At 41.1% G+C, this 25,159-nt stretch overlaps 4 protein-coding genes across 5 annotated transcripts in view; 2 read left to right on the top strand and 2 right to left on the bottom strand.

Moving 5' to 3' along the window:
* The first annotated feature begins 736 nt into the window (after positions 1 to 736).
* On the top strand, positions 737 to 7,586 carry wdr91 (WD repeat domain 91). The gene is given in 18 exon segments (XM_079486089.1): positions 737 to 827; positions 937 to 1,067; positions 1,767 to 1,946; positions 2,027 to 2,223; positions 3,566 to 3,656; positions 3,739 to 3,838; positions 3,841 to 3,847; positions 4,713 to 4,816; positions 4,819 to 4,874; positions 4,963 to 5,127; positions 5,371 to 5,552; positions 5,640 to 5,790; positions 5,887 to 5,981; positions 6,136 to 6,292; positions 6,380 to 6,488; positions 6,563 to 6,675; positions 6,904 to 7,101; positions 7,269 to 7,586. Coding segments are annotated over 18 exon segments (2,259 nt in total). The 5' UTR covers positions 737 to 769; the 3' UTR covers positions 7,434 to 7,586.
* Positions 7,587 to 8,923: 1,337 nt separating this feature from the next.
* vmo1b (vitelline membrane outer layer 1 homolog b) lies at positions 8,924 to 12,607 on the bottom strand. The gene is made up of 4 exons (XM_079486085.1): positions 12,135 to 12,607; positions 11,221 to 11,357; positions 11,031 to 11,144; positions 8,924 to 10,737 (listed from the first exon to the last, which is right to left on the bottom strand). The coding sequence occupies exons 1-4, from the start codon at positions 12,321 to 12,323 to the stop codon at positions 10,554 to 10,556; spliced, it is 624 nt and encodes a 207-aa protein (XP_079342211.1). The 5' UTR covers positions 12,324 to 12,607; the 3' UTR covers positions 8,924 to 10,553.
* The window catches only part of scarb2c (scavenger receptor class B, member 2c), a 12,923-nt gene continuing 240 nt past the window's right edge, over positions 12,477 to 25,159 (top strand). The window contains exons 1-13 of one of the 2 annotated variants that reach the window (XM_079486083.1): positions 12,477 to 12,655; positions 17,307 to 17,400; positions 18,076 to 18,233; positions 18,541 to 18,685; positions 19,400 to 19,588; positions 19,877 to 19,968; positions 20,051 to 20,170; positions 20,694 to 20,872; positions 21,107 to 21,225; positions 22,269 to 22,342; positions 23,156 to 23,207; positions 24,011 to 24,163; positions 24,388 to 25,159. The exon at positions 24,388 to 25,159 is cut by the window's right edge and continues 240 nt beyond it. In XM_079486083.1, the coding sequence (XP_079342209.1) occupies positions 12,642 to 12,655; positions 17,307 to 17,400; positions 18,076 to 18,233; positions 18,541 to 18,685; positions 19,400 to 19,588; positions 19,877 to 19,968; positions 20,051 to 20,170; positions 20,694 to 20,872; positions 21,107 to 21,225; positions 22,269 to 22,342; positions 23,156 to 23,207; positions 24,011 to 24,163; positions 24,388 to 24,426 (1,428 nt within the window). In that variant the 5' untranslated portion in view covers positions 12,477 to 12,641 and the 3' untranslated portion in view covers positions 24,427 to 25,159. Of the gene's footprint in view, positions 12,656 to 16,788; positions 17,401 to 18,075; positions 18,234 to 18,540; positions 18,686 to 19,399; positions 19,589 to 19,876; positions 19,969 to 20,050; positions 20,171 to 20,693; positions 20,873 to 21,106; positions 21,226 to 22,268; positions 22,343 to 23,155; positions 23,208 to 24,010; positions 24,164 to 24,387 lie in introns of those variants that run through there. The other variant, XM_079486084.1, reaches the window with a different exon arrangement.
* Positions 12,746 to 15,980, bottom strand: cUnh18orf54 (chromosome Un C18orf54 homolog). The gene is made up of 8 exons (XM_079486082.1): positions 15,822 to 15,980; positions 15,357 to 15,635; positions 14,510 to 15,205; positions 14,019 to 14,172; positions 13,759 to 13,825; positions 13,526 to 13,675; positions 13,331 to 13,374; positions 12,746 to 13,258 (listed from the first exon to the last, which is right to left on the bottom strand). Exons 2-8 carry the CDS (start codon positions 15,613 to 15,615, stop codon positions 13,180 to 13,182), a joined length of 1,449 nt encoding a protein of 482 aa, XP_079342208.1. The 5' UTR covers positions 15,616 to 15,635; positions 15,822 to 15,980; the 3' UTR covers positions 12,746 to 13,179.

The raw sequence follows: 25,159 nt of genomic DNA, 5'->3' as shown, positions 1-25,159 counted from the left end.
CTAGCATCAACAAGGCATTTTCGCCTACAGGACTGCCTCATACTGGATGTTTTTCTCTTTTCACATCATTCTTTGTAGAAATGGTTGTGCCTGAAAATCCCAGTAACTGAGCAGATTGTGAAATACTCAGACCGGCCCGTCTGGCACCAAGAACCATGCCACGCTCAAAATTGCTTAAATCACCTTCTTTCCCATTCTGACATTCAGTTCGGAGTTCAGGAGATTGTCTTGACCAGGACCACACCCCTAAATGCATTAAAGCAACTGCCATGTGATTGGTTGATAAGATAATTGCATTAATGAGAAATTGAACAGGTGTTCCTTTAGGGGAGTTTATGTTGTTATAGTGTTTTTGATTCGGTACTCAAGGGGCCCCCTGGTGGTGCAGAGGGGGAGGATCGGCTGTTAATGTTACTCCAGTGAAACCACTAGTATTTAAGTTTCAAGGCACTTTATGGCATAATTGCGTGTTCATACAATATAACCAAAGCATTGAACATATAACAAAAGACATAGAATAAGTACAAACTTTAGAGTTCAATTAAAATAAGGTGCTGAGTGTCGCGCCCGACCCGCTGATGGTGAGCGTGGAAAGCGCATCCGATCACGTGACTTGAGCGGCCCCTCACGTGACTTCAGCACAGCAGTCACATGACGAGCAGGAGCCGCTGCAGACCGGAAAAAACAACAATCGCGTTTATATTCATCAGGTAATAATAACTAATAACTTCATTTATACGCGGATAACGTCATAACAACATCTGCACGCATGGCGTTTCTGCAATATAGATTTGATGACAGTCGCCATAGTGTTTCTCGTGCAATAGGTGATCGGATCTTTGTCTCTGATCGGAGTGAATATACTAGCGTTATACTTTAATGATGTCATAATAATAATAATGTGCTGTACAGATGACGTCATGTGTTTGTGTGCAGATGTGATCATGTCGTCAGCAGTGGAGAGAACAGATGATCTGATGAGAGAATATCTGATGTATCGAGGCTTCAACAGCACCCTGAAACATCTCGACTCGGAAATCAAAGCCGATAAGGAGAAGGGTTTCAGAGTATGTCTATATATATATATATATTATTCTTTATACGTTTAGAGTTTAATGACAGTGTATATCATTTTATTTCAATATCTAAATATAATGTATGATGCTGAGGTACACACAGAGTGGGTTTATTAGAAATGGTGTACTGTGCGGTTTAAACCGAGAAAATAGTGATTCGGCCAATAGAAGAATCTAATGCATAGATGCATATTTTGTGCGATTATGTATTTTACTTATTATAATTAGGTTAGATAAGTGATGGAACATGGATGTACTCGATCATCACTGACGTTCCCCTAACGTTCCCAGAAAGTTTTATAAGGTTTGTTTTTGGTTATCTTTACGGAAATAAAACGTTTCATGGCTCTTATAATAAAGTTCTCCTAACGTTCCATTTCCGTAAAGAAAACTTTCGTGGAGAACATAAAAAGAACCTTAGAAAATCCATTTTACAATTTACATTTATGCATTTATCCAAAGCGACTTGCATTGCGATTTTTATACATTTGTTTCTGACTAAGTGCAACGAACTCATGACCTTGGCGTTTCTAGCGCCAGCCTGTAACCACGGAGCTACAGGAAAGCCGGAAAAAAAGGTTCTGGAAACCAAACATTGATAGCTGGGTAACACATCATTGTGGACAGATGAAGTGCTAGACGTATATACTGTATGTGCTGCCTCTGATGCGTCTTTATGTTTCGTTACAGGTTGATAAAATAATCGATCAGCTCCAGCATTTCATTCAGAACTTTGATCTGGGGGGTTTGAGGGATTACTGGAGTTATTTAGACCGCAGACTCTTCTCCAGACTCGAGGATGTTTATAGACCCACAGTGAGCAAACTCAGGACCAGTCTGTACCGCTTCTACATCATTTACACCGTTCAGGTACATGTCTATCTTCCCCCGAATCAAGGTTGTTGCTTTTTCATACAGTCATGAACGTCACATGTCTCTTTTCTCCGCAGAAGAACCCGGAGAAGACGCAGGAGTTTTTCCAGAAGCAGGCTCTGGAGCTGCAGGGTCAGGCCGAGTGGCGTGATTGGTTCGTGCTGCCGTTCATCCCCGCCCCCGAGCAGAACCCCACCTTCTCTCCGTACTTCTCTCGACAGTGGGCTGACACCTTCCTGGTGTCTCTGCACAACTTCCTGAGCGTTCTGTTCCAGTGCATGCATATCCAAACACAGCTCCATCTGGAGATCATCACCTGATGATCGCCACTCTCTAAATCTATTGAGAAAGCTTTTGAAAGGGAACCAACCCAGTGTATAGAGAGATGCGTGGCTTAATGTGTTGTAATAGCCTTACACTACTAGCATTGGTCGTTAGAAACACATCAAATATTTTCAATTCAAAACCTAAATGTAATACTCATTTAAACCTCAGCAGGCCGCCATGTTCTTTTTCGATGACGTAAACTGGTTGCACGCACAGCTCGGCAACTAAACTAAACACAGACACACTGACCAGTTCTTCAGTAAATATAAGGTTCTAATATATATATATATATATATGTATATATGTATATGTGTAATGCTAAAATAAGAAATAAAGAACATAAAGACGCTATTTGGTTTTTCAGAAACAATACAAACATGCATATCAATAACCAAAATAATTTTGAATGTATTATATACACAACGTTTTAGCCATTATACAATGCATTTTATCCAGATTTGGACTTTTTGATGTCGTTTTATCATCATCTGTAGCTTAACGTTATCGTCTTCTCTCTCTCGGTCATTAGCTGAGGGGGGCTTATATTCACGTGTGCTCTAATACCGAATAAATAACCAAACCACAAGCATCTTATTATTGTGTTTATCAGTATATTCTCATCATGTATAAAGTATAGGATTATAGTGGATGCTGATGTCTTAAAGACGGTCGTTTAAAGCGATGATTTAATGCACGTTTACCTTGAACAGACACTTACTGATACTGAACGCGTTCTTCTTTTATGGCAGGCAGGCTGTCTTGTGTCAAGAGGACATACCGCCACCTACTGTCCCTGTGTTTTTATATATCTGATCTCATGTTTTACGTGTCATATTTTACTGCTATACATGGAAAACGTGTTGCGATAGAGAACAGGTTGCAACCATTTGACATCACAAATTTTGACGCAAGAAAAATGGCGGCCTCCAAATACAAATATTTTTTCAAAGTTTAATGAATACTGTGACAGTTACACTGTTTTTCTATTTCACAATAATAAAGTCAATGCCATTGTTCATATATTAAGCCATACATACTCTATACCCAAGGATCCTTTTTAAGAATGTGGTCTTGGAATGGAAATAAAAACGAGCCGGTGGTTATCGCAGAATAAATCTCGACAGGGTGAGCAGGTCTTGTATCAAACTGTAGAGGTTTATTTCGTGATAATGTCTGGCTGGCTGTACTTTATCCTGCTTATTACACGACTGCTGGTCTGTATGAGTAAATAAGCTTTTTTACTGAAGAAATGTTGAATGTGAGCGTGGTGTTATTGAGATCTTTAACAGATGTTCACCTCAGCCTGTCCTGTTGAATTATGATGCTGAAGTTCAGAGAATCACGTGTGTTCAGGAGGAGAACGAACAGCTCCGTCAGATGGTGAGAGGATGAATCTCTAAGGATCTCGCTTGTCTGTGAGGTGTCGTGTAGTGTTTGTCTGATAGCTCTGTTTGTTCTCCAGTTGTTTGCTCTGCAGGGAGAATCACGAGGGAAGAAAGACGAGGAGATGATGGTCCATCACAAACTGCCCCCTTACGTTCAGCACATGGACCGACTCGGCGATCTGAGCTGTGAGGAGACTTTACGGCTGGAAAGATCAATTTTTCATATTAAAAGCCTTTGCATTGACGGTTTCATCTATACAACATTAACAAACGTTACTGCGCATGTGCACTTTTGTGACCCCCCCCCCCATGGAACTTCCGGTACACATTAACAAACAATAAAGCCCCTGTAGATTATTTCTGATATCTATCAAAAGAAACCGTTACTTGGCTAAACTTGCTTCTCCATTATTTTCAATGTAGACTGCGACACCAAGATCAACCGCTAGATGTCAGTGTATCGTACGGTTTCTTTAAATGCGACCGAACTACAGGAACCATTCAAAAATTGTTTATTTTATCAAATGAACATACAACAAAGTTAAACAAATGTTTATTTAATACAATTTTATACAGTCAAATAATAATACAAATTAATATAAACATAAATATAATCTCAATAGTTATATATTACATACTTGCCAAACACAAACCGGAAGTTAACTGGGGGTCAGCGCGCGTGTGTCCGATGAAGCACTCTATATAGTGTATATACTGTACATATAGAGTGTGCTGTTATTAATTTATGATGATGCTACTGACAGAATTTTGCTAGTAAATAAAACCAAAGTTGAAATGTAATTTGCTCTTGATTTCATTTGCTGGTGTCTGTGATCTTTTGTTCATCTCACCATCAATAAAATTGATTTGGGAAGGACCTAGAGTGTAAAAATATGGCATCAAGAAATCAACTGTGATTCATCACACAAGATGTCTTTGTCCAAAGTAAAAGTGAAGAGAAAAGTGAACGGCAGTGGAAGTGAAGTGAACTTAATGATGAGGGATTGCGTGTGTTTGGTGATGTGAGTGTGGTTTATCTGTTTGCTCACAGAGATCTGGTGTCCAGTCAGCGTAACATCAACATGACAACGCCCTCCAGAAACTTCTTCTCCACCTTCCTCCCTCAGGCCAGACGGGCACCCGGTAAAACGTCCCGGCGGCGCAGTCGTCCCCCACACAGGCGTCTCTGGGCAGGAAGGACCCCGGCGCTCAGGTGTGTATGCCGGTTACCATGGAAACGAGAGGATTAACATCAATCTTGTGGAGAGCTGCTTAAAGGTTTTCTGCTTTTCATTTTTCAGCCTGTGAAGGTTAAAGATCCATCCGCTGCTAAAGACTCAAAGATGGCCACCGTTACCACGGTGACGGCAGAGTCGGCCACAGGTCCCACAGGTCATTCCAGACACAGAAGACATCACGACCACGAGAAACAACGAAAAGAGCTTTTCTCCAAACTCCCAACACAGGTCACACACAGATGACCTCTCTCTCTCTGTCTCTCTCTCCTCTCTCTCTCTCTCGCTGTCTCTCTCTCTCGCTGTCTCTCTCTCTCGCTGTCTCTCTCTCTGTCTCTCTCTCTGTCTCTCTCTCTCTCTCTCTCTCTCTCTCTCTCTCTCTCTCTCTCTCTCTCTCTCTCTCTCTCTCTCTCTCTCTCTCTCTAACATCTTCATTGTTGTTCTGCAGTCATCATTGTGTTGTCCTCTCCACAGGGTTCAGAGAAGAAAGCCGACGGTTCTGATCCAGATGCTCAGACTGAAGCTCTCACTGATCAGACAGACTCGGCCAATCAGATGCAAGGATGTGAGGTGGGCGGAGCAGAGGCGGAGCAACCCTTTATTAAACTGAGTCAGGAGGAGTATGGAGAACATCACTCATCCATCATGCACTGCAGGTGACTGTGAACATCTTTAGAAGCATGTGTCATGTGTGTTCACGAGCGTTCTCAGTCTGATGTGTGTGTGTGTGTGTGTGTGTTCAGGGTGGACTGCTCGGGCAGGCGTGTGGCCAGTTTGGATGTAGACGGTGTGGTGAAGGTTTGGGCCTTCAATCCCATCATGCAAACCAAAGCCACGATCATGTCTAAATCTCCACTGCTGTCTCTGGAGTGGGCTGCTAAACCGGACAGACTGGTGAATCATCATCTTCATCATCCTCATCGTCATCTGTAGTCCTTTATATGCACACACGTTATTTCATTGCTTTATGTTGTAATTTTACTCCTAAAGCTGTTGCTAGGCAGCGGCGTCGGCACGGTGAGACTTTATGACACTGATGCGAAGAAGAGCCTGTATGAGATGTCTGTGGATGTCGCCCACCCGCGGTAAATTCTTCGAGATTACCCATAATGCACCTGGTCTCTCATCAAACCAGTCAATATAAAACACGTGGAACATTGTGACACATCGCATGATGCATCGCTCTTAACTTTTAGTATTCAGTGTGCTGTAAGTAAGATTGCATGTGTGTGTGTTCAGGATCTTGTCATTGGCCTGCAGTCCCAATGGAACGTCATTTGTGTGTTCTGCCGCTGCTCCGTCTCATCCCACCGTTGTGACCGAGAGTGACACACGAAGCTCCGCCTCCGTTTCAGGTCAACTGCTGCTGTGGGACACAAAGACAGTCAAACAGCAGGTAAGACCAGAATGGCAACACTCAAGTTCAGGTCATGTGTTTTTGTAGCTGCGTTCAGAACGTTGTTGTTTGTGTTGTATGCGTCAGCTGCAGTTTGCATTGGACCCGGGTCCGGTCGCCATCAACTGCACTGCCTTCAATCACAATGGAAACCTGCTGGTCACCGGAGCGGCCGACGGGATGATACGACTCTTCGGTGAGAAAGACGCCGCTCACGGTCCTGCCGTGTGTCTGCAGCACATCTTCATGTTTTCTTGCGTCTGTCTGCAGACATGCAGCGTTACGAGAGCGCGCTGAGCTGGAACGCACACGATGGAGAAGTTTACAGCGTTGAGTTCAGTTCTGATGAGAACACCGTCTTCAGCATCGGAGAGGATGGAAAGGTCTTTCATTCTCTCAATATTCATGAAATGTTACAGTATCTGTTTTGTCGTTTGATTAATGACACGGACCAATCGGAAGCAGGAAAATCATTTTGTCCCGCCTCAAGGTGATTCTGATTGGTCCACCGTTTAAAGTTTATAGAAAAGCTTTGTTCTTTTTATTTTGATAGCTCTGATAAATGTCGTGTCTTTCATTCTCAAGAGGTCTTGTTGTGTTTTCGTTGACAGTTTGTTCAGTGGAACATTCACCGCTGTGGAGTGAAACAGTCTGAGTTTTTGCTATCCCAGGATGCAGTGGGGCCGTTCGTGCTGTCTGGTTACAGCGGATATAAACAGGTTCAGGTTCCACGCGGGCGACTCTTCGCTTTTGATTCTGAAGGACAGCATGTTCTCACCTGCTCAAGTACTGGAGGAATTATCTACCGGGTAATTGTGATCGGATTAAATTCATTCTATGTGGGTCTGCTCTCCCACGAGACGATAAATGTAAATGTTTTTAGTTTTATTTTATTGTCGTCTTGCCTTCAGTATTCATCAATATCTGATGTGTTTCTGAATGATGAATGTCATTTGTTTCTGTGTGTTGTGTTCAGCTGAATCAAGCAGATGTTGGTCTGGAAAGCGTTTTGTCTCTCGGGGGTCATAAAGCGCCGGTGGTGACGGTGGACTGGTGCACGGCGATGGACTGCGGCACGTGTCTCACTGCGTCTATGGACGGCAAGATTAAACTCAACACGCTGCTGGCTCAGAAGCCCTGATCCCAGAAACTATAATCCAGCCAATCATCACACAGTTGACCAGTAGATTCAGCCAATGAACTTTCAGGAATATTCAAGAGAATGTGATGTCATATTAAAATGGCCGTAAAATTTCTATTCTACTTCAAATATATATATATATATATCACGTCATGTTTATTTCTGGACTGAAATATTTTACTCATGGAACATGAAACCAAGTATTAAAATGATGTTCATACAAACCTACCATATGTTAAACAAATCATAGGGATTTATTACAATTACAGTCTTTTATTTAGATTTTGAGATAATTGAAATGAGTTTTGTGTTTTTAAAATTCACCTCAAGTCACATAAATCAAAATGAGACGACTGCTTCAAGCTCTATTTAGGGATAGAAAGAGAAGTCTCTGCTGAGAGTTTTTGTGAAGATCACAGGTTCTAGTCGCAGCAGTACATGCGCACATCATTAAGAGCCCATGCGGCACATCCACCTTTGTCTCAATTCCACAGAATGCTTTTCCTTCACACTGTTGCGTTCCTGAGCCCTCCAGCACCTGACCAGTTCCACTGCAGGTAAATCTGTTGAGATGGAGTGTGCAGTGTTGTTGGAATCATAGTGCTGACAGTCTAATCCCTTTCCTGCTTTATAACTGAACCTGCTTGAGCTGTCAGTATAAACATGAGATTATGATGAAACAAAATCTACATACTATTCACATTTTTAGTTATAGAGTTTTACGCCCTGTTAGTGTCTCATGCAGTGATGCTTTCTATAGCTTGTAATGGAATATTGTGAAAATCATGTTCTGTTATAGAGATATTATTTGTCGTCACAAAGGAACTTGATGGTAGAGCTCATCTCACCTGATGTTGTTCGCTGCCGTGTCGTCCCAGTACCCTTGATACTGTTCAACTCTCAGCTGAAAAGATGTCAAAAAACCCCGCGAGCACCATTTAATGAGGACACACAGCACAAACAACTTTCACGACATCATTCAGGATCTGTATATTCAGTGAAAATGTCAAACTGTGAAAAGCTGTGAAGAATGCTTCTGAATGCATTTGGCTAATAACGCATTCAAACGCCTGTCAACACTATGCTTTTAAAACAAAAGTCCTGTATTGAGTTCTTTTACCTCCCAGCGCAGACTGAACTGTGGCGTATTCATACGGGCCAGATGAACTCTGGGAAGAGTCGATGCAGTGAAGACGAATCGCACTGAGAGCCGTAGCATCACCAGCCAAAATCCCCTTCCCCTGGTGTTGATCCAGCTTAAACATCATCACATCCCTCACACTGTTATTATTATTATAGAAGAGGATTTTACAATCTGATTCACTTCACACTTTTTCTTCATGACAAATGGATAAAGGATTTGGTGAAACGATAAAGAAAAGCATTTAGCATATGCTTTATAGAAATGTGCATTTAAATTCAATTATTGATTTATATTTTATAGTTTTATTTATCTGGATTTAAAAAATACTTTTACATTTCTGTATTTACTTTAACAAAAAGTATTTTTTATTGTTCCTGTTTAAACTGCATTTGAAACACAGATTAAATAAACAATATAATGAAATAAAAGGTATGTCTATTCATTTATTTTTAAATTTGTTAGTTTGAGTAATTAAATTGATGATTTTGTGTTTTAAGCAGCACTCCTCCTGTGTGTGCAGTCTGCTGAATGTGATTTATGCAGCTAGAAATGCAATTCACCTAATAACAAACAAACAAACAGTAAACAGTTGTACAGAAGTAAAGGAAGCATCCTCATGTGCTCCAGTTATTCTATGCCATTGTTTTTTTAAATGCTGTTGCTGTTTTCAAAATTAACGTTTTTAAGGGGGTGATAAGATAATTCTCTGCTGGTTTTTTTGTCATCACAGGTTCTAATCGCACCAGCACATGCGCACATGTCATCTTTGACTTCCTGCGGCACATCCAGAGATCCACAGATTCCTTATCCCCGTCGCTCCAGTCTCCCCAGTCACCGCACGATGTTCCCGAGCCCTCCAGCACCCGACCCGTTCCACTGCAGGTAAACATGTGCAGAACATGTTAAATAAAAAAAACACCTTAACAACATTTCATATCTGTCCATTGACCGAGGACACACAGCACAAAGTGCCGTAATTCCTCATGTATGGAATTAGATGATCCCAATTAGATGATCCCAACATGAAAATGTGGACGTGGGGGTTATACATCATCTGGGAGAGCAGCTTTTTTAGTTATAGATCACAATTATTCATTGGCGAGTAAAGAAAATACAAAAAAACGTAAACGTAGGCCAAATGAGGCAAGCAAGCTTATGGACAAACGTAGGAATGAAACAAGGATTAATATCAACGTGCCATTTTTAGAAATGGAGAGAGCTTCAGGACCAACTCTCACATTTGAATTACATTAACTTCATTGTTTTGGTAGAGAAACTAAGACCTTTTCCCCCTCGAACATGTCACGTTGACTCAAGGAGAGGTCAATCATGGAGGATCGAACCAACCACCTTTACACCGGCGTACATCCCCTCCGGACACATGTCCTTCAGCCCGTTCATGCCGTTATGAACCCGCAGCTGCTAGAATTTGTATCTGGTCCCTTTATATTTTATATTTTATAAACATTTATTTCCATTTCGGATGTTTAAATAGAAAACTGCCCAGGGCAATTCAACAAACATTTAAGAGTACAAGCTTATGACAATGAACACTTTCATGTTACTGTTGGCTCAATACACTCAAAATACACACACAAAGGTGCATTAAGGGTTGTTCACAGCGATGCCACAGAAGGACCATTTTTGGTTCCACAAAGATGCATTAAAGCACTAAAGAGACTTTGATATTTATCCTTATCTTTAATTTACACTTTTTAATGTGCATTTACTACAGAATCAGATAAATTCCTTTTTTTCTACTGGCAAATGAAATTTGTAGTGAGTTTACTACAAAAGTAAATGAACTACTGTCATTATCAATGTTGGTATTAAATGTCGTTGCTGTTTTTCATGTCTATGACATATAAATGAGACATGCAGGAGAAATCGTGATTTGACAAAAAAATCTTAAAAACATGATTTGAAGAAAGTTCTCTCTGGCTGGTTTCTTGTGACTACATTGACGAGTTTGTGGTCTAATCGCAGCAGTTAAGTCGCACATCATTGAGGGCCGTATCGTCTCCGACCCCCTGCGGCGACTCCACCATCGTCTCAATCCCACAGATTCCTCTTCCCTCACACGAGTCGCTCCAGTCGCCCCAGACGCCCCATGACCTTCCAGATCCCTGCAGCACTTCTGTGTTCCCACTGCAGTTAAACCTGCGCAGGATTGAACGCATGTCAAACATCTATTTTACTCAATCAAAACAGTAAACACAATAGGTCACTTGTGTACTACATGAGGCTTTTCCAGAGTGTATCTCTATCTAAAGATGTACTTTTCTGTCAGTTTAGGTCTAGTTTACTTTTTGTCATTTTAAGTGTACATCGTTTCCAATAAGTACCTAAAAGTAGACAAAAAATAACCTTTGATATTTTAAGTTGAATAAAAGAATACAACTAGCACACTTGGAATTAACCTTAAGGTTGTCACAGAGGAAGATAAATCTCACCTGATGTTGTTTGCTGCCGTGTCGTCCCAGGCCCCTTGATAGGGTTCAACTCTCAGCTGAAAAGATGTCAAAAAACCCCGCGAGCACCATTTAATATCCGTCCATTGACCCCAGCTGAGGACACACAGCACAAACATCATAAATGACATCGTTTGTTAGTATGTCGGGAATAAACTACTTGTTTCTGTACCTCCCGGCATCAGACTGAACTGAGGCGTAGTCTTCATACGGGCCTGATGAACCCTTGGAAGGGTTGATACAGTGAAGACGGATCCCATTGAGAGCCGTGTTATCACCGACCAGCAGAGACTCCCACAAACCTGCAACCTGAACACAACAGAAGATATTTTGAGATGATGCTTTGTGTTCATACAATGGAGTTCAGTGTTGTTTGATCATCAACATTCTTCAAAATATCTTCTTTTGTGTTCTGAGCTTGACAAAGTACGTGGCGACTCTTGAAGTTTTCGTCCGCTCTTAGATTATTAATGATAATATTAAATCTAATTCTTTGTTATTTTCCCTTGTTGTGCAGCACTGTCGAGCTTGTGCAGCGCTGTCTAGTTTTTGCCAGAGGTGAACTGGAATCCCCTGGTTAGGCCTGATGGTTTCCCTCTGAGGTTTCTTTTCTCCTCCAATGGAGTTTTGGGTTCCTCGCCACCGTTTGTAGACTGTTTTACACTGTTCGCCTGGCCGGGGGGGCTGCTAGAATTTTATAGTTTTATTTCATTAACACTGCATATAGGAATTTATAGTGTGTCTGATATCTGACCTGTGTTTTTTGACTTCCATAACCTTGTTTTGCTTATAGTCAATATTTTCTTGTACAGCTGCTTTGTAACAATGAACATTTTAAAAAGTGCTGTATAAAAAAAGCTGACTTGACTGTTGCAGAAAAAAGAAACTTAAACAGGTTTGACACGATGTGAGGATGAAACATTTTTCATTTAACATTATCATTACTATGTTTACTGTTGTTGAGATGTCAATGGTCGTGGTGACATCAGCTGAAGTTCTTGGGGTGAAGATAAAGATCATTTAGAAATAAGAAAATATATTTCATCTACTAATATACCAGTTTAGTTTCATTTGAGCTGATTTCACCTTAAGACTGAAGCCTGCGGCGTACATCCCCTCCGGACACATGTCCTTCAGCCCCCACGAGCCCCAGCGCATGCCGTTATGAACCCGCAGCTGCGAGCGGTACGGCCTGTTGATGCTGCGCTCGAACCGTCCACCTTCACTGGCACACCCGACCAAGACCAACAGCAGTGACATTAAACACCAGAACATCTCTGATGTGTGTAGAGACAGAGCTCAGAGAGAGAATGAGTGCAGCGAGTGTGTGTGATTCTCTACGAGACATTGACCCCGACAACATCTGATCTAAGTCCAGTCCGATCAATACACACCTTCAGAAAAGCCCCTCAAAACAAAGGTTTCATCAGTGGACTCGACATCGATATTCATACGGTTACATTAATACTTTAGTGCTTGATTAAATCCAGATCAAAAATGAATATATCTAGAATGAATTCATATGATTGTGGTGGAAATATTATGGAAGTCAATGAATGACCTGTGTCAACATGAAGAGCTACACAAACACAGATGACAAACATACGGTAAAAACAAGAACACTGCACAGTACTGTAATATGTCTCGCTATTGAACTGTGAACGTCTCTAAACAAAACCACCATCAAAAAAACATTCAACATTTACTTCGGTTTTGTTCTTTTAATAGAAAACTGCACAGAGGATTTCAACAAACATTCAATAGTTTGATTCAGTGACAATGTAAACGTTGTTTACACGATGCGTTTCTCAAACTAAAAGCAGAGTAGCAGCAGTTTATACAAATTACAAAAATAAATAATGCAAAAAATAATGCTGGGTTCACACCACATGCGAATAATCACGTTCCATGCTCTTTATTACTCGCGTAAGAGGATGTTGACGTGTGTTCGCTGCAAACGCGCCACCCGATTCACGTCATTCTCACCACCTGTCGCGAGTTTGTATACATCTTTGCATTGACTTTGTATGTAGTTAACCCACGCAAAACTCTTAATATGCGTTTGGTGTGAGACCTCATGGCATATATGTGGCACATATTAACGGCACAGTTTGTATCAGATTGTGTTATCCTAGCTGGAGGATTCTCTTTGGCTCCTCTCGTTCATATCATCCACAAGAGTCTTCAGTCTCTCCAGATGATGCAGAGCTCTGAGGACAAACACACATCATTAGCTCATGATGTCATTCTGCACCCGTGATGTCATCACATGACCCGCTGACCTCTGTAAAGATTCTCCGCTCGTCTCATGATCTTCTGTTTGCAGCTGAAACCGGAAAACAAACGGGCTTTAAAAAAACAACTGGCACCAAAACGTGTCACATAAGAACCAATCAGACGTCAATGAATCATTTGTGAGTGATTTTTACAGAAATGTTCTAGTGATCGTTTCTTTTGTGGATGTTTAGATGGATAACCTGTTGCTCTGGCTCTCTCTGTGAATCTGTGGTGTTGGATTGACTGATGTTGTGTTCTACGGCCTGCAGACGCAGCAGCATGTGTTTGAGCGTCTCCACCGGACCCGGGTGTCTCCTGCTGCTGTAACCCGACGAACATGAACCCACAGACTACAGACAGAGGGAGTAATGATGATCATCTCATCTTTAAGGAGAATCAAAAACCTGTGACATGAACAGCACAGTGACTTCACCTTATTTCTCTGTAGTTCATCCGTCTGTGACGGCTCATCGGCGCTGCCCACTGGCACTGGAGATTTACTGCACACATCAGGACACAGACAAAATAAAAAAGACTTTGTGTGAAATGAGACAGAAGGTGACTCAAGAAAGAAATCTGATTGAATAATACCAGTGGAGACAGATCAGGAGCTTTTAAACTGACATCTGCGTCATGTCATTTATCATCATTATGATTGAAAAAATGAGAAATCATGAAAGCTCATCGTCTCACAACGTTACAGGTGGATTGTCCCAGGAGCGATCTGCATCCAGACTGTCCTCCGTATCTCCAGAGGTGTTGTGTCCTTTAACCCGCTCACAGAGACCATGAGACGGTGAGTTGAGCGTCTGCTCGGCTCTGAAGATCAGAGAATCAATCCTGTCTTCTAAACAGAGAGAAACAAACTGTCAAGGATTTATGGAACATTTCCTGTTGTGTGTCAGATGGCATGAAGGCAGGAGTATTCTCATTCTAGAAAAGTTGAACTCAATCTTCTTGATTTCAGCTTGGCATTCCCAGAAAGATGTTCATTTGTTATAAAAACATCTTGATTTGTAGTTGTTTTAGTTTATGGTAAATAAATTATGTTGATCATGTTAATTCATGCTATTAAAAAGTTCATTTAAAGTTGTTGATGACCTCAAAAAAAGAAAAGTCTGTAGGAATCATATGTAAAGCATCATATGACAAGATATAAGAAAGTTTTGTTTTAATGTGCAAACCTTTAAAACATCGGCCATCTTGTATTTCTAGTCTCTTTACTGGCTCTGAAAACTGCAAACGCATCTTCCTCAGTTCACACAGCTCTCTCGAGTGACCTTTGACAACTCTGTGACCTTCAGTGTCTGACCGTCCCACTCCTCTGGACTCTTCCAGTTCACCCACCCATGAAGGAACTCTGAGAGAAGAAGGAGTCTGAGCGCTGCCGGACGAGGACTCTTCACACTGCCCGAGCCATCCAGGGTATTTTAAGTCAGGAACGCTGGTCATTCCAGAAAAATCCATCTCAGATTTCTGGCTGGTCATCCAGCGTGGGAGGTAATGAGATCCGGGTGTGTGGGTTGGCAGATTGGAAGAGTGGCCTTGATGCCACGATCGTAAATCATCCACAGGGAGAGACGTCTTGCTGCTCGTGGACGGTCGTGCTGTGGGCGGAGCTCTCTGATGAGGAGGACGCACAAAGCGTTTTTGAGCTCCACTGGGCCGTGAGCGAGAGCAGGCGCTGGAGTAAAAGCCCAGTCCCAAACCTGAGATCCCAGACCGGGAGAGGAGAGCGGAGGTGTGGGTCACGGGCAGTGAGCCATCTGTCGGAAGAGCCAGGAGATCATCAGTGGTCATACTGAGACGATCGGAGTCTCTCTTCTGAAGGGGAATGTGGAGGAAATTCAGCTCTCCCTCCGTCAAACTGGTCTTCAGAACTGCACATGTGAAAACAAATAAACACCGCACGTCATGCACGAAGTTAAGAAAAGTAACATAGCAGATCCAAATCCTAGCTTGGCTGCTATGGAGATGAAATGAGATTCTGAAACATCAGCCAAAACCATAGATCACGTCGTTCCCAGTTACCATCTCTGTTTCGTGGATGAGGTTTTGAAGGCTCTCTGGTCACTTTAAGTTCCCCTGTTGTGGTTTCAGAGTCCCGCGGGCTCTTCTGGAAATCAGCGATGTATGCGTCCAGAGCCTCTGAAGCAGAGACGTAACGCTTGTCTCTATATGTGATGGTGGAGACGGGCTCTGGATGCAGACCGCTCTGCAGGTGTCCTGATGTGGCCAGCAGTGACGTGATGGTGGACTCAGGGGACATGATGACATCATCAGACCACATGATGACTCATAGCACAGTCACTGCAACGTCACAAGATGAGTTTTATCTAAATGTATCACTTTATAGTAACTTTTATTCATGTACATCATTAAGTAACGTATGCATTACATTCATATTTATATTGACATTAAATAAAATGATTCAAAGTTGCGTGACATTTCTAACTATTTAAATGAACATTAACTGAAACATCAACATCGTCTCACCAGAAATCCAGTGAAGACCCCGAACAGAAAATGAAAGAAAGAAAGAAAGAAAGAAAGAAAGAAAGAAAGAAAGTGAAGCACAAACGCATTCAACAGGTTTAGCGGAACATTCAAACACTGAAATCACTCGGACAACCGACAGCGTGTCTGCGCGTGCGCATTAGGTCACGTGATTTCCGCCCAAGACATCCTGAAAAATCTTTAGCCACTCCACACACAGCCGTTAGCGCAACTGCGCATGTCTGCTGAATCACATGATTTAAAGATGTTTATTCGAAACTAGCCGATGCACCTTCTAATCCAGCACGTTAATCTGAGTGACCTGTGCTTATTTTCGACACTAACCCGGCAAACAGAGTGTTACACAACGCTTATTAAATGCATGTTTTATGAAATACTCGCTTGAAATTGTAAATACCGCCATTCAATTGTCACCAGCATGTCGGGGCTTATAGGCGTATTATTCGCCCTGATAACATTTTGCTCACATTCGCTGGATCGAAATAATAATTAGCATATTTTACTGTGATAGCTGATGACTATAACGTCCTCACGAACGAATAAAAAACTGAACATGGCTACGTAAGCATTTTTTATAATCGACACGCAGATCTTTTTGTAACAACTGTTAAAATTCATTTATACTATAAAACAACGAGATATGGCTAAAAAGGGATACAGCTACCTCCACTGTGCACGCGCACTTCAATACCACACTCTTTTTGGTTATTGTTTTTATAATTGATAGTTAATGAATATTTTCTATTATTGTAATGTTGGGGTAGGCGTTAGCTAATGTAATTTATTGAAATTTTATGGACAGGTTTTGAATCACTTCCGGTCGTAGATGTATCCATTCTAGCCACAACCTCATCATTTTGTGTGTTCGACATCATCCGTATTATTATTTTATTTTTATTGCATATATTTTCAAATCATTGATAAAATGTGAAATGTTTGGTTTACGGCCCACTGCGTTTTATGTATGTTATATAAACCTAATATAATAAATGACTGTATAATGTATTGTTCATTACTTTGCAAACTATAATTTTCAAAATACATCAAAAACACTCTTTTCCACCACACTTCCCAATTTTCTATTTATACACTAAATTCCAAGTCTTTCCAAAATAACCTCGTGTAGGCCAGATACAATGGTAAAACATTGTTTTAAATAGTTAAATAAGTAAAATAGTTTATTTTTCCATCCCACACTATTCACGTATATATGAAATGTCAAGTTTAAACCTTTCTACACCATGCTTAAAAGGATCAATCCTGTGCAAAATATGATACGATACCTCCTTAGTTTTATTACCGACGGACGTCACACGTCACTGCGCAGACCGGGAGGCGCATGACGTCATAGGTCAATCGATCTGCGCAGCGCCGCGTGAAGTCTTAGCACTGCGCTTCTCTGCTTTCATTTCTCTCCGTCTGTCCGAATCTAGTCATGAGGCTCAAGTCGTGTTGTGTTTACAGTGTCGGTGTCGTGTGTATTCTGCTGTTAATCGGCGGGATCGCGATGGTTTTGTCTCGAGTCTTTCTGAAGCTCATAAACAACAGAGTGAAACAGGTCAGTTTGTGTTTATATTCATGTCACATTAACACCGCTGACGTCATATTGCTTCTGGCGCCTTAACGACATGATCCCACCGAAACTGAGGGATTTGATGCTTATAATGGGAATCGTGTTGGAAACTAAAATGGTCTTTAGAAGTAATGTGCTGGATTCTGTTGGTGGGATGTTTGGACAAACACGCGACGCGACGCGACGCAACATCATTTTGTGTTGGTAAACAACGGAGTGTTCTTCAGGGAAACATTAAAGGGACAGTTCACTCTAAAATCTCAATTCCGTCATCATTTATTGTCCTTCACGGGGTTGTGAATCAGTTCGTGAGTCTTTCTTCATTGAAACACAAAAGAAGATCTTCTGAGAAATGTCGTCAATGAAGTTCACTGTGAACATCTGATTATCAAGATTCTTCTTAATATATTCTTTTGTGTTCTGAAGAAGAAATAAACTTGAATAACAAACTGTCCCTTTAAATCAACGTCTGATTGTTGATAGTCAGTGTCAGTGTGTGTTTCACATGTATCTGAAAGAAAGACGCATAAGCACTGAGTTTGATATGATAACAGCAGATATAGAGAGTTAAACATGGGTAGATCATGTCTGTGAGAACTTCATACAGCCACATAAATCCTTTGATTGAAAGTAACTCAATCTTTTCACTTTCTCTTGCAGGATATCGTTCTGGTAAACGGAACTGAAGCGTTCTCAGCGTGGCAGAACCCTCCGCCTCCGGTTTACATGCAGTTTTATTTTTTTAATCTGACCAATCCTGCGGAGGTACTGGATGGCGCCAAACCCTCCGTCGTACAGATCGGCCCGTACACGTACAGGTGAGCACTCGACGCACGGGTCAGAGATCAAATATGAAGGACTGACACAATAGATGATGTTGGTCATGCTGTTCTCCCGATGTGTCACGATGCTGCGTGATCATGTTTTGCTGACCGTGTTTCCTCTGTCATGAGTTTGCTGATGTCAGAGGTTCCATCAAGTCTGCTGGACACCGTTAAAAACCACCAGGCATTGGATCCCATTAGTTTATATTTCTGTTTATAAGTGATGAATGTAAATAAGAATGTCATTTCATAAGCAAGTGAAATTATGTTTCCATTTAAACATTTGAATTTCCTCTTTCAGGGAGTATCAGTCCATGGAGGAAGTGAAATTTTTGGAGAACGGAACCAAAGTGGCAGCCATCAATCCAAAGACGTACGTGTTCGTGCCTAACATGTCACGCGGCTCAGAGGATGACCTTGTTCGAACCGCCAACATACCTGCTGTGGTGAGATGCTCTGAGATTTGAACTTCTCTGATGAACTCGTGCCCGGGTAACAACTCGCCACATAACAACAAAATCATATATTTCACATTATTTTCAAGCACATTGTACCTCATATCTTTTCATGGTTGTGTTCGTCTTCAATTATTGTTAACTTAAAGAATGGTTTTACAGTAAAAACATGAGCTGCTGAATAAGATCATAATTCATTTGTGATAAATAAATTGACTCCGGTGTGGGTGTGCGCTTCAAAAACTTTCTTACTTGGTATGTTTGTCTTGTTTGCTGAGTACAAATGTCTAAAAGTTCTTGAACCAAGATGATTTCTTGATGAGCTGTCTTGTTTTTCAGACAGAAAATATGAAATGTTCTGTGAATGTGCGCTTCAAACATGCAATAAGATCTGCCAATGGGTTAAGAAAAATGATCTGGAAATAAATGACTAAGAATAAGGTCAAACTTAATTCAAGATACATTTTCTTACCCCATTGGGAGATTTTTTGTTGTTTTAAGGACTTAAAACTTAAATCTCATATCAAGAAAAGGCATCTTGATTCAAGAATTTTGAGCAATATTTACTAGTAAACCAGACAAAAATAAGTAAGGAAGTAATTTTTGCAGTGTGCAGATCATTTGCACTGTGTACTATGAACTAACCAGATATGAATTAAATGATCAAATGGCATTTCTTCATTTGTCTTGTGTGTTTCTCTTCAGACAGTGATGGAGAAATTTAAAGATCACTCGTTCATCAGCAGGTTGATCTCTGATCTGATGACATCTAATAGTATCGGTGTGTTCGGGACATTCAGGGTGTCTGATCTGCTGTGGGGTTATGAAGATCCTCTCCTCAAAAAACTCAAACTCTTTGTCCCTTTGGATGATCACTTTGGACTTTTCTACAAGGTAACAACCAGAAGACTCTCTGATCTGTGTTTAATCTTCACATTTGTTCAAATTCTAGGTTGCTGTATTTATTCACACTTCAGTTTTTTATCGAACCTATTTGATTTTATTTCATTTAGTAGTTTGTTAATCTGAACAGCAGACCACATCCGCATTTCACTGCGAGTCTTCTCCTGTATATAACTGAACCTAAACATGACGAGGATTTCGACGGAATTTGCCACAGAAGGTGATGTTGTAGGTGTTTGTTGTTGTTTTTCAGGTGTTTGTTTATTTGTTGTGTTTTAGAGAAATGGCACCAGTGATGGAGATTACGAGTTTCTGACGGGTACACAAAACTATCTTGATTTTGCCCGTGTAGACAAGTGGAACGGACAGAGGTACTGTCAGCAGAACATCTCACGTGTGTATGAACAGATCAGTGTCCACATAACAGCAAGGGAAATCTCTTCTGTGTGTTAGTTCATTAAACTGGTGGAGCACAGATCAGTGTAACATGATCAATGGAACGGACGGAGCGTCTTTTCATCCCATCATCACAAAGAAAGAGAAGCTCTACATGTTTTCTACTGATCTCTGCAGGTATGACTCAAACCGTCATTAACAGCTGATCTCAGATCTGTGCCGCTCAAGAGCCGTCTCTTAGGAAACACAGTTTCTTTAAAATGACAAAGAAGGGTTTGTATTGATCGTGTACCCATCCCATAATCTCATCCAGAGGGATGATCAGATCAGTTTCTGTTACCATGGAAACGTGAGTCCTGATTTAGTTGGGTACTGTAGTGTTGATGGGTATTTTGACATTTGAACTTGAACGAGTGCTGTGATAAATAATAAGGTTAAAAACAGAATGCCACTGACGGCTGCTTCATTCATGAGTTTGAAACATTGATCGTGTATTGATGACATTGATTAAAGCGTGAGTGTTTGATAAGAAGTGTTGATCAGACAGTGTTGTTGACGGAGTGTTTGGGGTTTTGTACGTAGGTCACTAGCTGTTTGAATTCAGTCATGTGTTTTTCTGTCTTTCACTGCAGACATCCACTGAAACTCTTTTGAAGTCCTGAGGAGATTTCTGTGCTTTATCAGTTGTGTGTGTGTACAGATCTCTGTATGCTGTGTATGAATCAGACGTGAGTGTACAAGGAGTCCCTGGATTCCGCTTCGTTCCTCCCAGTGAGATTTTTGCTAACATCACCATTAACCCGGATAACGCCGGCTTCTGTGTGACCAACAACAGCTGCGTCGGGTCTGGACTGCTCAACATCAGCGTGTGTAAAGAAGGTACATGTTGTGTTTATATCCTGAACCGGAATACACCTGCTCACAGTGACCAGAATTGAGGTCGTTGTGTGCAAAAAAGCTTATAAATCCTACAGAACAATATATATTTTTAAGTTTTCTATGAACTTTATGTTTAGGGGATAAAATATAGATTTTGTACAGTATGAAAATCATTACACCTATGGACTGTCCCCATGGAGATAATAAAACATACGTGTGTGTGTGTTATGTCAGGAGCTCCCATCATCATGTCATCGCCTCACTTCTATCAGGCTGATGATAAATATGTTCAGGATGTTTATGGGATGAACCCCAGGAAGGAGGAACATGAAACAGTCATTGACATCAACCCGGTGCGTCCTCTCATGTGTGTTATACATGTGCTCGTACACCTGTCACACACACACACACACACAGAGACAACACCACGTGAGTGTAAATGTCCACCAGATGGCGTCATTTTGCTACATTCACTCTGATCATAAAGTCAAACACTCAGAGACAGAACAACCAACACTCCATGTGTCTGATCACTGTGTTTATTGACTGTAAACTTCAATTCAATATTATTTATATAGCGCTTTTCACTATGTGCATTGTTCCAAAGCAGCTTTACAGGGGAAAACAGAAACCTTAAAACACAAAAAAGCTCAAACACAACACACTACATGGTGTGTTATATAATAAATCCAATTATTCTAGTAAATAATATCTAATGTCAGCATCTCCTGGTGGTTTATTTATCATATTTAGCATGAAGTGAATGTTTGGCTGTAAAGATGCGTCTTTAATCTAGATTTAAATTGGGCGAGTGTGTCTGATCCTGGAATAATATCAGGAAGGTTATTACAGAGTTTAGGGTCTACGTATGAGAAAGCTCGACCCCCTTTGGTGGATTTAGTTATTCTAGGTGTTATCAAAAGAGTTTTGAGATCTTAGAGAGCGTGATGGGTTGTAGTGTGATAGAAGCTCTGTTAGGTAGGTAGGGGCTGAACCCTTTAAGGCTTTATAAGTGATTAAAAGAACTTTGATGTCAATACGATACTTAATGTGAAGCCAGTGAAGGGTTGATAACATTGGGGTTATGTGATGGTATTTTCTGAACTAACTGTAGTTTGTTTATTGATGATGCAGGACAAACACTAAGTAGCGCATTACAGTAGTCAAGTCTTGAGGTCACAAATGCATGAATAAGCTTCTCCACGTCTGCAACACACAGAATATTTCGTAACTTGGCAACATTTCTTAGGTGGAAAAAGGCTGTTTTTGTGACATTTGAGATGTGATTTCTAAATGACAGGTTGCTGTCTAATTTAACGCCTTGATCTTTTACTGTATTTGTTGGAGTAACAGTACATCCATCAACTGAGTTTACACAGGTGTGTGTGTGTTTCAGCTCACTGGACTTCTGCTCCGGGCTGCGAAGCGTCTTCAGGTGAACGTGTTTCTGGAGCAGATCTCAGCGTTCAGGTGAGGATGATTCTCACAGGTGATGTGCGTTTCATAGCTGTGAAATTAAACACTCAGTCACACTTAAGCACAAGGAAAAGCTCTTCAATGTAAGTAATACACAAAATGATATTGATTCATGGCATGAGTTTTGTTAAGTGAAATATAAAGACGGTACCGCTAGAGACTGCAGGTCATAAGTGTTGTGTGTTATGTGATGTTATCTTTACAGTAATCATCTGGTGAAATGACTCAACTTTACCTTTGACCTCTGTGATAATAAAGAGTCAGAAAGTCTTTGTAAAATCAACACTTGACCTCTAAACACGTGGATCTGCTGGTATAATAACATCTAAAGATAAACAGTGAGCGATTTTACCCTCATGATTCATGACATCACGTCTCAACAAACATACTTCAGACTCTCGTGCCACAGCAGTGGGCTGATGGTTTGTGTTGTGGGCTTTCACATTTCACCCAGAATGCAATGCAATGTGTGTAGGTCAGGTGCTCATGTGCTGCCAGATCTCCCTCCTGACCTGACAGTTTCTTGGCTTGGGGGTTTGAATTCTGAGATACGGTATCTGGGCGTCAGCCTGAAGATAAATCACTTTCTCTCTCACGAGTGTGTGAACGGAAAACATATTTCCACAGCTATAATTATCAACATGACACAGAGCGTATGTGTGTACGTGTGTGCGTGTGACCTGCAGTTTCCCTGTTTAATTTCTACACATCATGAGTGTATTGACCTTCACGTGTGTTTAATTTCAAGCTTGTTCATGATGACAGTACATACTCTTTACATACTTTTTATTGTTTGTTTGTTTACAGTCAAACAAAGAAAATCATGACGTTGGTGTATCCTGTCATGTACATTAATGAGGTAATCTGATGTCGTTTGCATCCTGAGAAATGTGTAATGTGTAACGAATTTGACTTAGCCGTTAAAGGACGGTTTTCCTCTGGAACATCTGCAATATTATCCTTATTCTTATACATAGCAAATCATTTTCTCAAATCACTGGCCAATCAGCATCCTGGCCCGACATCATCTGTTTAATGACCTCAGTTACTGGACAGACGTATTTCCACAGAGATGTTTGCATCAGTCTGATTGATGGTGATTGCTAATACTGATCTTTTATCGTCAATGCTCTTAAACTTGAGCTCAATGTTCTCTAATGTTCTGATTGAAACCGAAGAATGAGAACTTAAAGGGGAAGTTCACCCAAAAATCCAATTTGTGTGATGTTTTATTCCCCCACATGACGTTAAACATGTTTAGAGAACTTCTGGCGTCTTCGGAGCACAAATGAAGATATTTAGGAGACATCCGAGAGGTTTCCAGGCCTCCTCATGGACATCATGGTGTCAGTTGTTGTCAAGGTCCAGAAAAGCACTAAAGACATGATGACATTGGTGCATCCGCTCATAGTGGATCAGTTGAATTAATTTCTTTAATGGATATATTCTCCTCTGTGTTGTCAGTGTATAGCGCGCGTGATTCTCTAAACATGTTTAACGTCATGTGGGTGAGTTTTTGTTTGTTGAATTCATATGAGGTGTGAACGAGCGTGACCGGACAGATGCTTCTGGTGTTCATGACAGAGGAACTTAAAAGGAGACATGGAAATGCTGATCTTTGTCACCTCTTCCGATCTGTCCAACACTCATCCTGTTTCACAGAGCGTTGTTATTGATGAAGAATCTGCCAAGAAACTGCAAGTGGTCGTCACCGAGGCTAATGTCGTCATCAACATCCCCTTCATCGTGATTGGTCTAGGCATCTTACTGGGCGTGGCCTTTATTGTGCTCATGTGCCATCAGAAAGGAACACAGGTGAGGCTGTGTCACGGCATTAATGGATTTGTGATGTCACTTCCTTTCCGCTGTTAGCCAATGGAAATTGTGCTTCTCGCTTTATTTGTTAACACTTCTTTGTTTTTTGGTGAGGTTGTGATGCACACAGCTGCAGTGCATTCTGGGACTGCTTTCTTGTGTGTGTGTGTGTGTGTGTGTACTGATGCATCTGAAGTGATTGATGTTGTGTGTTGTTTTGTCAGAGCACGGCAGCAGAACGTCAACCCCTCATCGCATCATAAAGTCACCTGACCGCTGAGAGACGGACAAACTCTCACCGCCAACTCTCATTGCTTAAGACTATAAGGTACTTTCATTTCCCACGACACACGGTAACAGTCTGACTTCTCTTCAGTCACCGCCACACGGATCAAAGTGCAAAGTTTGACTGGCGTCACCAGGATCAGCCAGACCCGACGGGAAAGAAGTGCCTTTTCACTTACAGTTTATATGTTCAGATTTTAACAGAATATCACAGGAGTGAGAGATCAGACTGAATCTTTGTGTTTTTAAATCAAGTAATATGTGTAAATAAAGTCAGAAGAGGTTGTGCTGATAACAGGTGTGATGCAACACGTTACACATCATCACTGATCTAATAATATCACAGATTATTCAGCGTCAGTGTTGATCATGTTTGAGAAGCACTAGATCAGCACTACACCTCTTGTGGTACCGTGATTGATGGATCATATACCAACTCCACACAAACACTATATAAATCACTAATAGAGTTCAAGTTTTCAACGACCTTTCATGTTTGTTTGTTTATGAATGTGATGTACTCTATAAACGTCAGTGATTTTTTACTAGGACAGTATAACATTAACATGACTGTATGATACTGACTGTTATCCTCTAAATCATTCACCGTTATGCACTGATGGATCAGGAACAGAATGTTCACACGACTCATCAGCTGTCCTGTCCGACTCGCTTGTGTTTCTGTGAATAATAATTAAGAAAGAAAGCTTC

The sequence above is a fragment of the Barbatula barbatula genome (assembly GCF_947034865.1).
Source record: "Barbatula barbatula genome assembly, chromosome: 22".
In the NCBI taxonomy this organism is placed as follows: Eukaryota; Metazoa; Chordata; class Actinopteri; order Cypriniformes; family Nemacheilidae; genus Barbatula; species Barbatula barbatula.
Note: the sequence above shows the minus strand (reverse complement) of the source record. Positions and strands in the feature narration are given on the sequence as shown.